Source organism: Capricornis sumatraensis, chromosome 22 (genome assembly GCF_032405125.1).
Source record: "Capricornis sumatraensis isolate serow.1 chromosome 22, serow.2, whole genome shotgun sequence".
NCBI lineage: Eukaryota > Metazoa > Chordata > Mammalia > Artiodactyla > Bovidae > Capricornis > Capricornis sumatraensis.
The window spans coordinates 51,832,029-51,847,546 of record NC_091090.1 but is presented as its reverse complement, the minus strand read 5'-3'; the positions used below and the strand labels follow the sequence as shown (position 1 = coordinate 51,847,546).

The 15,518-nt window shown below is 49.4% G+C and overlaps 1 protein-coding gene across 1 annotated transcript in view; it reads left to right on the top strand.

The window, feature by feature from the left end:
• The window catches only part of LY86 (lymphocyte antigen 86), a 41,635-nt gene extending 26,362 nt beyond the window's left edge, over nucleotides 1-15,273 (top strand). Inside the window, exons 2-5 of the mRNA XM_068994035.1 lie at nucleotides 633-719; nucleotides 1,915-2,043; nucleotides 11,252-11,304; nucleotides 15,190-15,273. Of these exons, the coding sequence (XP_068850136.1) occupies nucleotides 633-719; nucleotides 1,915-2,043; nucleotides 11,252-11,304; nucleotides 15,190-15,273 (353 nt within the window). The remainder of the gene's footprint in view (nucleotides 1-632; nucleotides 720-1,914; nucleotides 2,044-11,251; nucleotides 11,305-15,189) is intronic.
• The last annotated feature ends 245 nt before the right edge of the window (nucleotides 15,274-15,518 follow it).

The window sequence follows — 15,518 nt, the reverse complement described above, 5'->3', positions numbered from 1 at the left end:
ACACAATATCTTTCAGATAGTGGAATATTTGGAAACAATTGCTGTGTTGAATGGGATGGGGTGGGATGGAGTGATAAAGGCAGGTCTTAACTTTGAAAAGCTGCACCTATTTTCTCTTGTTTGAAATATAATACGACATGCTTTGTGAAGTATTTCAGGCAATCAATTTTAAGGACAAAAGTTCAGGAAATAAAAGCAAGCAATAATCAGAGTTTTAACAAGTAAAGATAGAACCTACCCAGGATTTTTCTGGTGGTTCGGTGGTTAAGATTCTGCACTTCCACTGCAGGGGCCGCAAGTTCGAGCCCTGGTTGGGGAACTAAGATCTCATGTGCTGAGTGGTACAACCAAAAAGTTAGAAAAAAAAGATGAAACCCACCCATCAGGACCCTGCGCTCATTTCTCAGCCTGAGACCTGCCATCAGAGTGAACACGGCATCCAGTTTGCAGAGACGGGGAGGGGCGGTTGAAAGCATCATGGACTTTGGCGAGAAGAGTGCTGGGCAATGGGCTGCCAAGTCCATTTCAGTGGCTCACGTGGAAGAAAGGCACAGGATGGGTGTGAGTCTTGAGCGTGTGCTTGCACACCGTGTGGTGTCCTCACGTCTAACCCGCCGCTTTCTTCTTGGCAGACCCATTGCAAGATTTTGGCTTTTCTGTCGACCAGTGTTCCAGACAATTAAAACCAAATATCAATGTCAGATTTGGAATGGTTCTGAGTAAGTAAACATTATTGACATAATATAAAACATGACACAACCTCTCTGTGGCCCAGACACCCAGTTATTCGTATTTACCGCAGTGGCTGAGCCGCTGCACCCCGTCATTCTCTGGAATTAACTATTTCCATTTCCATTTCTCTCTCTGGGTAATATCCAGATAGAGCAGAACTCTCATTTAAGGCTGTTGTGAAAAGAGACCCTAGACACTCATTTGGATGCTATAAGCACCTGGAATCAGTATATCCAACAACAACAAAAAAAAATATTTTGAGCCTAAGTATCAATGTTTGCTCAAAAGAAGGCTTTTTTGCTTAGTTGTCTCAGCCACAAACAAGTCTGGTACCAGCAGCACAGTTTATCTTTGCATTATTTCATTCCACAAATAACTCATCTAAGCTCCTAAACCCGGACACGGGCAAAGACGTGAGTTTATCTTCTCCCTCCACCAAGTCAACGAGCCAGAATGCTTTCAGATTGTTTATTTTTATTTTTACGTGGCCATGTCATCACAGTTGGTCATCACATTGCTATAGCTGCTAGACTCTCTCCTTTCTCACAGCTTCCTCAAAACCAGAGCAGAAGGATTTAATAAATTGAGCACGTGGACTCTTTCCAGAGAAATGGAGGGAACATTCCCGGACGCCGAGCACGCGCAGGCATCTTGGCATTTCCAGACCTTGCACAGTGTCTGGGCTCCAGGAATGCTGTAGGGAGAAAAAGAGGACTAGAAGGAAGGGAGTGAGCGGAATCTAAACAGGGAGGAAAGGAAAAAAAGGTAGAGTCGGGAGCCGGCCATGCAGAGCGGCCAGAAGCTTCCTGTGTGATAATGGGCATCAGCGGCGGGGGTTGCAGGCTGGACCGCAGCCCACCACTCTTGAGGGAGGCACCTGGGACCACGTAGCTGAGAAGCTGTAGGAGCTAGGTCCCCGGGTTCCACAGCATCAGGGCACGGGTGCAGGTCAGCTAGCTGCTCCAGGCAGGTGAAATCTGTGAAAGGGCTGTCTTTCATCCGCAGACTTGTCCCAGTCGCATTGCCCAAACGCTGTTTCACCAAAACAGAAAGCTGTTTGCCATAAGGCACAGACTTCTGGCGATGAAAGGTCCTTCAGCTCAGGCTTTTACGACTTCTGAGCACTCTGATGCTCAGCGAAACCCACACTAATAGGGAAGCTGGTCTCCTCTTTGCCCCCAGGAGAGGACATCGAGCAGCTGTTTCTGGACGTCGCGCTCTTCAGTAAAGGATTGTCCATCCTGAACTTCTCCTACCCCATCTGCGAAGTGGGTCTGCCCAAGTTTTCTTTCTGTGGAAGAAGGAAAGGAGGTAGGTGTCAGGCCAGCTGACGGACGGCTGGGACCCAGAGAGAGGTGGACAGGAGCCTGCGGCCACGGTCACGATATCCAGACCAGCGTCTAGCGTCCCCCTCCCCTGTGGATGAGCTTAGCCTCATGGATCATCACATGTTGTATGAAAATGACCACACGGCCCATCCCACAGGACCTGCCTTACAGGGCGAGTGTGGACATCAAATGAAATGCATTTATCGGGTGTTTGCAAAGAGAAAATTGTTGTTAGTGTTAGCAGTGGCACCTTGTGAAAAATAACCAGTACAGTAAGTAAGCTACATGAAAACATTAGATATGGACTTAATTTTAAAGGCATTGCAAAGCTTGGAGGTAAGATAAACATGACCCCGACACCTTTTGCAAGCTGATGAGTCCTTTATTCAAAGAAATAATTGCTCCCTGGTTCATCTTTTGTGTCAGTCCGATCTTACCTATGGCAAGTGTTTGTCCAAAGGGGGAATATATCATAATCAGATGAATTTCAATACACAGCAGAGAAGATCCCCTGAGAGCTGTTTTTCAGGTCTGACATGACATCGCCCAGGAGGCAGGTGTCATTCCTAACAGCAGCTGGAATTGTAGGGCTTCCACGACAAAGTTCACTGATCTCACACCTGCAAGTAAGACAAAGTGGGAAGCTTAGTGGGCGCTGGGGCTGGGCACCCCCCCCCACCCTCCCTTTCGCAAACGTGGGCATTTCCTGTCTGTCCTGGTTCACGCTGAACACGTGAGCCTGGCCATTCCCCAAGATTATTGATTGCAAAGGCCTCTCGGTCTCACTGTCTCTAGCTGTTCACAGTCAGTCCTAACAGCTCTATCTAGGTCAGCAATTCACATTTCATCAGCCAGAGTTCCGCTGCCTCACTGTCTCTATTTCTAAGTGCTGCTCTTTGTGGGTCTAAGAAACAAAGGAAATTGCCTAGATTTGGAAAAAGTACCCGGAACACTTTCTGCAAAATGCCTTATACCTCACACAGCTGTAGTAGAAACAAGACAAAACACCTTCCAGGCAGAGGCCACCTTGACGCGTCCCGCCGGTGACCCACGCCAAGGACCGGCCAGCCTCTGTCAGCAGCCCCGCAGCCCCACCTGGGGCCTCCCTTTGCGACTGTCCTGCATTCACGGCACACGTTAGTAACAAATGCAGTCCCAGGGACTGAGCCGCTGATTTCTGCTCTGAAAGAAGGGGAGCAAGTGGCTGTGTCTGAGGCCTTAATTTTAAAATACATCTTCTCTGGGGTAGCGTTCCCTACCTGTCTGCACATCCATGATTTCTGGGCCATTGTAGACCTCCAATAGTGGCCCTGTGGTGTAACGGTTAGCACTCTGGACTTTGAATCCAGCAGTCTCAGTGGGACCTACTTATCTCTGGGCTTCCCAGGTGGCTCAGCAGTAAAGAATCCACCTGCCAGTGCAGGAGAACAAGGAGATGCAGATTCGATCTCTGGGTCAGGAAGATGCCTCGGAGAAGGGCATGGCAACCCACTCCAGTCTTCTCACCTGGGAAACCTCATGGACAGAGGAGCCTGGCGGGCTACTGTCCATGGAGTCGCAAAGAGTCGGACCCGACTGAGCGACTAAACAACATCAAGACTTCCTGCGTCTCGAAGCTGCTTTGCTTCTTCGGGCTTTCATCCTGCGGGTCCCCGGGCCTTTGCTCTGAGTCTCCTCCCACACAGGGTGGGAAGCCAGGCTCACACAGAACCGGACCTTTGCCGTCCCTTATGGCTATGTGACTTCAGGCAGAATTACTCAGTGTGTCTGAGCCTCAGTTTCCACATAGAGACCTCATGGGATTCTTAGTAAGGATAAATTGGACAATTATACAAAGTCCTTAGGACAGAGTCTGGCACACAGGACTCAGTAAGTGATAAATGGCAGCAACTGCCAGCAGGTGATGAGGGATTTCTCAAGCAAGGGCTCTGAGCCCCTGAAGTCATCAATCTCAGAGTGGAAGTCTGCATTTTAACAAGGCCTGGAGAGGCGGCAGAGCCTCGGGGGCTTAGAAGTTTAAGACCTTTTTTCCTTGGAGGGTAGCAGGAACCTGACTCAGGTCCAGGTTGTATATCCTCTGCTGGCTGAGAGAGCAGAGCCCCCGCAGCCCCCTTCCACCTCTGGGGAGAGACCCCCGCCTGCAGTTCTCATGAAACTGGAATTTGGAAGCACCAGCAGCTCAGCCTTCAGCCTTTCTTCTCGTCATGTTTGGTTCTTTGCATACTTCAAGCAGCTGTGGGTTTCCTTCTTGCAGTGACTGGGCAGCTGCCGCTGCTGCAAGTTCATGAAGAATCAACAAAAACAGTGGTTTATTACTGCATTAGCAGGAAACACCCTCCCTTGAACTGCAAAAAATAAAAATAGAAACAATGATCACCTTAGACTTTTTTTTTACTAAGAGAAGGAAAGGAAGGAAGGAAGGAAAGAAGAAAGAGAAAGACATATTGCCTATTAAGGAATTCTGTAGCCCTGGGAGCTTCCCTCCATCCTCAGAATTAAGCCTCTTGTAAATGAGCCAAGAATGTATTGAACTTGTCCTTTGAAATCCATCAGTTCTTTTTGTTGAGCCCAAAATATTGAGATTAATAGTGACATAGGACCTAGGTCCGGATAGTCAAAGCTATGGGTTTTTCTAGTAGTTATGTACGAATGTGAGAGTTGGACCATAAAGAATCTGAGCATCAAAGAATTGATGCTTTCAAATTGGGGTGCTAGAGAAGAGTCTTGAGAGTCCCTTGAACTGCAAGGAGATGAAACCAGTCCATCCTAAAGGAGATCAGTCCTGAATATTCATTGGAAGGACGGATGCTGAAGTTGAAGCTCCAATACTTTGGCCACCTGATGCGAAGAACTGACTTCTTGGAAAAGACCCTGATGCTGGGAAGGACTGAAGGCAGGAGGAAAAGGGGATGACAGAGGATGCGATGGTTGGATGGCATCACCGACTCATTGAACATGAACTTGAGTAAACTCTGGGAGACAGTGAAGGATGGGGAAGCCTGGCATACTGCAGTCCATGGGTTGGCAGAGAGTCAGACATGACTTAGAAACTGAAGAGCAACAAAGGGCCAAAGTGTTTTTAATTCTCTAAGGTAATACGGGATCCTTTACAAATTCTCAGCCTGTTGTGGAGTTTCATTAACTCTAATTGAAGTGAAGTCAGTCAGTCATGTCTGACTCTTTGCGACCCCATGGACTGTAGCCTACAAGGCTCCTCTGTCCACGGAATTCTCCAGGCAAGAGTACTGGAGGGGGTTGCCATCTCCTTCTCCAGGGGATCCTCCTGACCCAGGGATCGAACCCGGGTCTCCTGCATTACAGGCAGATGCTTTACCGTGTGAGCCACCAGGGAAGCCAGTACTCACAATTCTGTGTAATCATCATGTAGGGAGCTATTTGAGACGGCGGACTGGCAGCTCTCCTGTGGACCCCGTGAGTTGCTGGTGTTTGCATTTTAACAAACGTCCTGAGAGCTCTGATGTGCACGAACACCTGAGACCCCCAATCTGAGGAAGACCACCCTCTGTGCCGTCTGTTTCCTGACTTTCAGTCACACTGCCCTTCCCTGCAGCTGCCCCAGGTCTCTGAAGATCAGCTCAGTTTCTTCCTTTCTTCCCATCACCATTTTCTTTGGTTCTCCTTCTGGCAATGCAATAAGCCCACCGATTCACAAGCTGTATTTTGAGAGTTATATTAAGTGTTTATCCACAGAAATCCAAAAATAGGTTGGTAAGGGAAAAAAATAAATAAATCCTCCTTCCCTTCTTGCTGCCAGAAGTTATGCTCTTACAGAGAAAACCTGGGCAGCAAAGGCAGAAAGCTCTTGTAGGAGGAAGGAAGTTGGAGGAAATCATTTCACCTCCTGGGCCATCCACAGCTCCATTGGTGGCCCTGTCCAGTCCAGGAGCCACCGGTCACGTGTGGCCCCTGATGATCAGAAACAGGGCCCATCCAAGTGAGGTGGGCTCGGAGTGCAGAGTTTGCAACAAATTTTGAAGACTTTGTACAAAACATAGATTGAAAAAAAATTTTTTTAATCTCACTGATGCTTTCTACATTGATAATCTCTTGAAATTATACTCCTTTTTAAAAATTTTGTTGAAAAAATCTTTCAAGCAGAGATGATTCACAAAACTTCAAGATAAAATTATTAATGGCATATTTTAATTCATGCATGTTTTACTTTCAATATGGTCATAAAAGGTGCCATTTTTGAAAAGGATTTTGAAAGCCTTGATCAGTTTTTTCAAGTTTAACTTAACTTTGATATGCATGTCATTGTCTTATAGGCATCATCGGGGTTTTTTCCCCCTTTAATTGTTAGCTGGTCTCACTCTGCCAGATAAATATTCATTGTCAATGGCTTTAAGTTCTTTAACACTTTTTTGCCTTTAGAGACCTAGATTTTTTTTTTTAATTAAATTCAAAATTTGTATTTTGTATGCAATGTATTCATTATATTTTCTATTGCCAAAAAAAAAAAATGTTTTTGTTGAAGTCTAGCTGCTTTATAATGCTGTGTTAGTCTCTGCCGTACAGCAAAGTGGATGAGCTACGCACGTATACACATCCCCTCTTTTTCGGATTTTCTTCCCATTTAAGCCGCCACGGAAAGCGGAGCAGAGTTCCCTGTGCTCCGCAGTAGGTTCTCATTCATTCTCTGTTTTAGACATAATATCCATAGTGCACGTATGTCAACGCCAGTCTCTCAGTTCGTCGTCCCACCCTCTTTTCCCTCCTTGGTGGCCGTTCATTTGTTCTCTACGTCTGTGCCTTTATTCCTGCTTTGCAAATAGGCTCATTGAAATTATAATAATTTCAATATCGGGGTTAATATGCATGCATTATTAAATTAATTTCACTTGTTTCTTTTTCCTTTTTAAAAATAATGCAAATTACAAATGTGGCTCACATTATATTTCCAGTAGATAGTGCTGACCTAAAACCGCAATGTCCAATACGATAGCCACTCGTCACGGGGGGGCTATTGAAATCACTTACATTTAAATTAAATTAAACACTTAGCCACACTAGCTACCTTTCAAGTTCTCAATGGCCACATGTCGGTGGCGGCTGCTTTATCTAGTGATGCCAATACAAGGTAGTCATGCTTTTGTGGAATGTTGTACTAAGCATCACTGACCTGGTAGGCTCTGTATCACTCTGCATTTTTCTTAACCACCTGTCCTGAGTTTGGTTGGAATTTGTGTTGGAAATTTCACTGTCTAGCCCAGGTACTTTCTCTTTTGTTGAATACCTAGAGTATGCGGGTGTCATGGTTCCAAAGAGGTCTTTGCTGGAGCCCAAGAATCTGCCTGCAATGCAGGAGGCCTGGGTTCGACCCCTGGATTGGGAAGATCCCCTGGAGAAGGGAAGGGCTACCCACTCCAGTATTCTGGCCTGGAGAATTCCAAGGACTGTATAGTCCATGGAGTTGCAAAGAGTCAGACACGACTGAGCTACTTTCACTTCACTTCACTTCAAATATATGTAAGCCACCACTCTTGGCCCTTCTCAGGCCGACCACCCAGTCTCCTCTCTGAACCTGAGATCAGTGTATCAGTGCCCTACTGCTGCTGTGACCCTAGCTTGCCACACAAAGGTGTTCTCTTACAATTCTGAACACCAGAAGCCTGAAACCAGAGTCAGGAGGGCTGTTTCCTTCGGGAGAATTCCAAGGATGGATAAAGGTCCATTTCCTTGAGGTTTTTAGTTTCTGGAGGCTGCTGGCTTTCCTTGACTTATAGCCACATCCCTCCTCCCTGATTCCATCCTCACATCCCCTTCTTCTGCTGCTCTTCCCCAGCTTATGGGGACCCTTGTAGTTACGCTGGACTCACCCAGACAATCCAAGATAATCTCCCATCTCAAAATCCTTAATATGACATCTCGAAATCCTAATTTTGCATCTGCAAAATCCCCTTCGCCTTGTAAAGTATCTACGGGCTCGAAAAATCAGGGCATGGACATCTTGTAGGGGAAGGGCTGGGCCTTAGCAGCCTGTACAGCCTCCAAACGGAGAACCGGCACAGCTTGTCTGACCTGTGCATACTATGACCTCGTGAAGAGGCCATGTAATTGTGCATCATCAGAAGAAAACTCAAACTCTGTATGTTTCCAATGAAAAGGCCCTTCAAGAAGTTCTGACAACTTCGCCAGTGATACAGCTACTCATGTAGCTGGGGTGAGATGTGAGTTTCTCTGTTCAGTTCAGTTCAGTCACTCAGTCGTGTCCGACTCTTTGCGACCCCATGAATCGCAGCACGCCAGGGCTCCCTGTCCATCACCAACTCCTGGAGTTCACTCAGACTCACGTCCATTGAGTCGGTGATGCCATCCAGCCATCTCATCCTCTGTCGTCCCCTTCTCCTCCTGCCCCTAATCCCTCCCAGCATCAGAGTCTTTTCCAATGAGTCAACTCTTCGCATCAGGTGGGCAAAGTATTGGAGTTTCAGATTTAGCATCAGTCCTTCCAAAGAACACCCAGGACTGATCTCCTTTAGGATGGACTGGTTGGATCTCCCCACAGTCCAAGGGACTCTCAAGAGTCTTCTCCAACACCACAGTTCAAAAGCATCAATTCTTTGGCACTCAGCTTTCTTCACAGTCCAACTCTCACACCCATACATGACCACTGGAAAAACCATAGCCTTGACTAGACAGACCTTTGCTGGCAAAGTAATGTCTCTGTGTTTGAATATGCTATCTATGTTGGTCATAACTTTCCTTCCAAGGAGTGAAAGTGAAAGTGAAGACGCTCAGTCGTGTCCGACTCTTTGCAACCCCATGGACTGTAGCCTATCAAGCTCCTCTGTCCATGGGATTTTCCAGGCAGTAGTACTGGAGTGGATTGCCATTTCCTTCTCCAGAGGATCTTCCCCACCCAGGGATTGAACCCGGCTCTCCCGCATTGTAGACAGACGCTTTACCGTCTGAGCCACGAAGGAAGTCTCTCTCTTACTTCCAAAGAGCAAGCATCTTTTAATTTCATGGCCACAGTCACCATCTGCAGTGATTTTGGAGTTTCTCTGTTAGGGGATCCTATTACTGCTCAGAAAAGGTTTGCCTTGCCTTTCTGGACTGTTCCTGTTGCCCTTTCCCAGACCCCATAAAGCTCCCACCAGCCAGGTCCCCTGCCCAGAGGAGAAACTATCTGGCTAGAAGTGGGGGACACAACCCATGTGTCTGTCGGAACCATTCTTGGCAGAGAAAGAGGCTAAGATTGTCAACGAGTCCTTATAGGAGTTTGTCACTGAGACGAGGCCCGCGTGATATTAGGGCAGAAAGACCAGGATAACAAGCACATCTCTGAATGCCTGGAGAAGGGGCTTGGTGGGACTCTACTCAGCCCTAGAAGGCTGCTCATTTCATGGTTTTATAAACACCCCATTGCCAGTGCACAGTGAATGTGTCTAAGTTTAAATAACATTAGATCACTCTCTTAGTGAAAGGGCAGCCGTCTGGTCCACGACTCTTTGGGAGCTGTTATTTCCACATTTAAAAATCCATTTCCTCTCTAAAAAGACACTGTGTGCCAATCACACAAATATCTGGGCCCCCCCAAAAAAAGCCAGTTGGCAGAAACGACTTCAAGTATTCAGAAGCAGGAGGGTGAAAATTTTAATATACTCTGTATTAAAAACTGATCAAGATTCCCAAAGAAGGAGAGAAAGAAGTGGGTGCAGATACACCGCGGCTCTTTTTATAGCCCTGGAGTGTGAGGATGTTAATTAAAGGAATCTCAGAACCCGAGATGATCTGGAAAAGGAAGGAGCAAGGATTTAATTTTAGGTGTTGTTTCATCAGGTTTAAAAAAAAAAAAGTTTCACGAGTTACTTGCAGCAATTCTCAGGAACTTGATGGGCCCACAGAAAAGCTCCAGTTGAAACTGCAAAGTGAATTCATGGCAATCTCTCACTCTGCAAAGGTTGCTCATAGTGAAGCACAAATCAGCAGATCTCGGAGCATTAAATGAGCGTAACAAAGTGCTAGATAGCATTTGTTTGGTATGCTTCAAAAAACAGCCCTCATCCATTTTTTAAAATGGAAGCTAAAAAAAGAAAAAAAAAAGACACCAGTAGAACTTATCAGTTGTTCACACTGGCTCAGGAAGAAGGTTCCCAAACCCAGCCTTGGTGCGTTTCTCCGCATCCCCCCGGAACCTTCGCGTCCCTCTTCTTCACATTGGGAAGTAAGGGGAGAAACGTGCTGGAAAGACCTGCTGGCTCCCCCTTCCCGGGGCCCCGCTCTCCGCGAGCTCACACACGGGCTCCTGGCCCCTCCGCGCCCTGCGGGAGATGCCTTCCTACTTCTGTGCTGCCCGTGCGGGTGCTGAGTCACGGGGAAGTTGAGCAACTCGTCCACCAACACTTAGTGAGGAGGAGAGCTGGGCCCTGCCTCCAAGGCCCAGCCATTTGCACTGTGTCACCTTAAAACACCAAATAGAAGTGGGTATAAAACGCGTCCGAGGGAATCCAAGCAGAATCCAGCCACACCTGCCGGGGAGGGGCACACTCACTGGTGTGCTGGGACTCTGCTCCTCCGTGAGCTGGGGCCCGTTCCCTGAGGGACTCTAAGTGGTTCGTGGTCCTAGCAGCCATGGTTCTTGAGCTGCAGGCAGCAGAAACCTGCTCCTGCCGTCAGCAGCAAAGGGATTTTCTTGAAAGGCTACTGAGAAGTCGCAGAATCCGCGAGAAGCCTTGGGGAGATCTTGTCATGCAAACGTCCCACACCAACCATTGTCTCAAACACAGCATCTCCGTTTGTAACTTTAGCAAATCTTCCCAAACGTCGTTATCAGTGCTTTATATGGATTAACTCTCTTCATTCCTCGCAACTCTGTTGCTGTCCTTACTATACCCGTCTTAAAAACGAGGGCGCTGAGCCCAAAGGGATCGTAACTGTCCAAGGTGGACCAGTTGCGGGAAGTTGTCTTAGGAGTTAACCTTGAGCATCCCAGGGCCAGCCTACCCTCTGAACCCTCATTCTGCCTGGCTCTCTCATGCCCTGCCTGTCTCTGGCTCCCTGCTACAGCCTGGATTCTGTCTTACTCAGGGATTTATGTAACACAGTCAGAGACCTTTTGCTTCCATCACTGGATCCCCAGGGCACAATAAGCACAGATAATAGAGCGAGTCAATTCTGTTTTCGATGATTGAATGACGTGATGTGCGTTTTGTCTGTTTTTCCAGAGCAGATTTATTATGCCGGCCCTCTCAATAACCCTGGATTTGAAATTCCCGAGGTAAGGGTTTGGTTTGCTGTTTTGTTTTGTTCCTTAATTATTGTATTGAGCAGTTTCTTAAAGAAGGAGGTGGGTTGGGGGGAGACAGCAGAGGAGGAGGAGAGGAAATTAAACTGAAACCTTTAAGTTTTCGCATCGCCTTTCACTGAGAAGACCCTTTCTGGGTGAAGCTGTTACTTCACCATGAGCACTTGCTAATTAAAGCTTGATGCACGGGTTTTGGCGTTTGGGTGTTTAACATTTTTGTCCAGCGGGACCCTGGGGCACCCTTTGTGGAGGCAGCGCCCCTAGGGAGGGGCTCTAGGGCCCTGTCCTGCTGGAGGACTCTGCCCAGGGCCCTCCGCGTGGCCAGACTGTTAGAGGCGAGGCAGGCAGCCACAGGTGGGCTGGCCGTTCAGAGAAGGGAAGAGAGACAGCCCAGAAAGCACTAAGCTCCCCGGTTACTGTGCTTGCTCAGTACTCACAAGCTCCCACCCCGTAAATAAAATGTCCACGCCTTGCACCTTCACTGTTTTTCCAACAATTCCTTTTTATTTAAAATACCATTACTTTATGAAACAGCTGAACTCCAGCGACTCGGACATAGTGGTCCATTCTCAATAGATACTCCTGAGAGCATCCTTCAGAAAAACGTCAAGAGAATCGCAGAAATGTAATCGGCTTCATTTTTTGGTTTTCAATTTCATCCTTTTCATCTTCCAAAGCCTGAGTGTGACTCTAGAAGAGGACCTCCTTCTCCATAAAGAATCTCTTGAACTTGTTTCATCCCCCGGGGCGTGTTCCCTTTCTGTCCCAGCCTCTGCATTCCTCCGCTTCAAGCCGCCAAGTCTCCAGACCACCTCGGTCTTTCTCCAGCGATGCTCTGGCAGCTGGGGCAGGTCCGGCTTTCCAGAGTCTTCTCCTCAAGCCTTTCAGGGTAACATGCAAGTTGTGCAAACTCTCTTCCCTTCTAGGATGTGAGACCAAATTTCTCCCACAAAGTTTTTGCTTTAAATCTTTGCTATTTGAATTCTTTTTCTTTCTCCATTTTTTCCTGCAGATCCTTCCCATGCACCCCCAATTCATCAACTCGAAATTTGCAGGCAATTAATTTTTGTTTTGCATTATTGATTTAAAAAAAAGCAGTTACTCTTAGCAACTGCAATGAAATAGAGAGAAAGAACTTAAAAGCCATAGGATTGCTTTGAAAGAAATGAAGCCCAGATGTAACGAGGTTTATTGCATCCACGTAGGCTACATGGGTGAATGCATTACCCACATCCATGGCCCACTAACAGTGTTCCTTGAGATGTTGCCCAGTGTGAGACTAAGACACTGGTTAGGTTGCCTGCCCCCGCCTGCCTGTTCAAGCATCCACAGAAGCCCTCTATGCGGTCCTCCTACCTCTTCAAGACTTTCTGGGCCCGTGGAGCAGGAACCCGGTCAGTCCTGACCCCCGAGCCAGGCCTGCAGGGGACAGAACCAGAGCGGACACGTGTGACCCATCATGTGAGCCGCAAAGGCAGCTGGAGGCCTTAATTCCAACCTGGGCTCCCTTGCTGGCCCAAGATCAGCCCAGCCCACCCAGACACCCCTGGCCGGCCGCCAGCCTGCAGGCTGCAGAGACGCTGCTCCCTAACGTGGGACAGAAATGGTGTGCAGACTTTTGGTTTTAGAAGACCTTCCCCAGGTCCTCCTCCTCCCACCAAACCCCCCCTCCCCCCCCGAGGTGGGCTCTGTGCTAATTCCACCCCTGCTCGACTGAAAACTTCCCACCCAGCCGCCAGTCTTCAGTGTGCCGGTGTTATTTTCTTTTTATCACAACCAGTCCTTGGCCCCACTGAAGTCCCGCCTGCAGCGGGCATCTGTCTGTGGCGGCTGCTTTCTGCCTTAGAGACTCTATGAGCCTCCAGTTTGGCTGCCAACTTGCAGGTATGGCCTGAACCGTTTAAGTGCCAAGGGTGCAACTACAGTCTTCTACCTGGCAAATCCAAAAAGCGGAAAGGCCCCTGGTCTGTGCCTCATCCCTTCTTCCTGCCCGCAGATGGGCACAGCTGCCTGAACACCTCCACCCCTTAGAGCAGAGTGTGTATTAATATATCTTGTGATTCAGAAATCCCGAACCCCTTCCTTCAAACACTGCATCTTTCGTTAGGCTTCTGAAGCATGGATGAAAGATTCAGTTGGGTTACAATAATTTTGTGTGGCGTGTTCTTAAAGGCACAGGAACAGTGAAAAGTAGATGATGGTGATGACGATGATGATAGTGAGGAGGAAATCCACTCAGGTGCCTGTGTGAGCTGGTCTTTATGCAGACCTAATTCTCTGACTTTTACACCGTGACTGAAACCCCTAACACTGCTTCTGAAGTCATAGCTGCTGCTATTTGAGCAGACCTCGGGAGCCTAGACCGTCATAGCGTCTTTAAGGTGAAGGGTGCCTAAGGTTGCCTTCAGCAGCCCTCACACCCCAGACCCCATCAGTGCTGGGGAACCCACTCGCTCCTGGGCCTCTGTTAATTGCTAGAAAGTTCTTCTGTCTTAGCCTGAGACCAGTCATGTACCATCCATCCTGTGGTCTGATCTGGCCCTGCCCTCCAGGCTGATACAGATTAAACACCATCCCTTTCTTGGATGGGGGCTTCCCTGGTGGCTCAGATGGTAAAGAATCTGCCTGCAGGGCAGGAGACCTGGATTTGATCCCTGGGTTGGGAAGATTACTGGAGAAAAGAAAGGCAGCTCACTCCAGAATTTTTGCCTGGAGAATCCCCATGGACAGAGGAGCCTGGTGGGCTTTAGGCCATGGGATTGCAAAGAGTTGGACACAACTGAGCAACTAATACACACTTTCCCTTGGGTGACTGGCTCCTCAGAGATGGGCCAGGAGTTCCAGGAGCTTCCTCCACCCTCCACCACGCAGAGCCTTTCTCCTCGGGACAGAGTGTCCTCAGCCGCTGGCTGTGAGGCGGGCAGGGCTTCGGCCACAAGCGCTGCAGATGTGGCTCCTGCCCGGGGCCTCTCTGCTGTGCCACACACAGCCTGGCCGGCCTTTCCTGACCGCAGGCAGAGGGGCTCCTCTGTGGCTGGCCGTGGCCAGAAAGGATCCCGAAAGGCAGGAACACATTCTCGAGTGGCGCGATCGGGTTCCGTGCCATTGAGTTTTGCCCCTAGCTGTCTCCTCCGTCTCCGCACACAGCACTCCACCTTTCCTGTTGCTCAGGCCAGCATCCCTGGGGTCAGCCTTCACCCCTCTCTTCCCCACCCACGTGGGTCTCCTCGGCAAACCATCTCGGCTCTTCTTTGCAAATCCAGCCAGGACGCCCACCTCTCCCCCGACTGCCCCAGCTGCTCCGAACCGTCCCCACCTCTTACCTGGTCCACCGCTTCCTCCGCATCTCCTCCCATCTCCTTCCAACGAGGGACCCTGCCGACAGCCACGTCGGGACAGGCCACCCCCCGGAGTGGAGGCCGGCGCCACCCGCCACGGGCCGTCCCCTGCCTCCTCCCCTCTCCTCCTACGGGCCTCTCCTGGGAGTCCCGTCTGCCTCCTCAAATGCGGGGCCCCCAGCCTCCAGGGGAATGGCGAGCTCCTGCACTTCCTTCAAGTCTTGGCCCTGAGGTCACCTGCTCAGGGGGCCTGCCTTGAGCACCCCAGCCCCACCACCCCATCGGTCCGCTCCCCGTGGGAGCACCGTCTGGAGCACCAGCATCTCAGGCTTAGCCAGCCATCCTGGGGGCCCTCTGCTCTCTGGGCCAGCCTGGGGGCCCGTGGGGAGGGCATGGTTCCTCCTGCTGACCTAACCCCCAGGGTCGAGAGCAGAGGCTACACGTGACGGGCTCAGTGAGCGCCCGCTGCCAGGCGATGGCTCTGCGGGTCTCACAGCTGCTGCTTCCCCGTGCCCCTCAGGGAGACTACCAGGTCCTGCTGGAGCTCTACAACCAAGACCACGCCACTGTGGCCTGCGCCAATGCCACCGTCCTCTATTCCTGAGCATCTCGAAGTGCGGTCAGCTGTCTTGTGGTGACAGCAGCTCCTCCCACGAACCCTGCTGAGAGGGAGGACCAGTGGACCACAGAGCAAGCCTCCTGGAAGGTGCCAGCACTGTCAGCCGCAAGACCAAAGGTCCCCATACTCCATGGATGCAGTGAAGGCCCCGGAGTATCCGCCTCCCAGGAGTTCCTGGGGGTCAACCCAGCAGTCTTGAGGGACCGTCCCTCATCCCTAAGTGCTCTCAT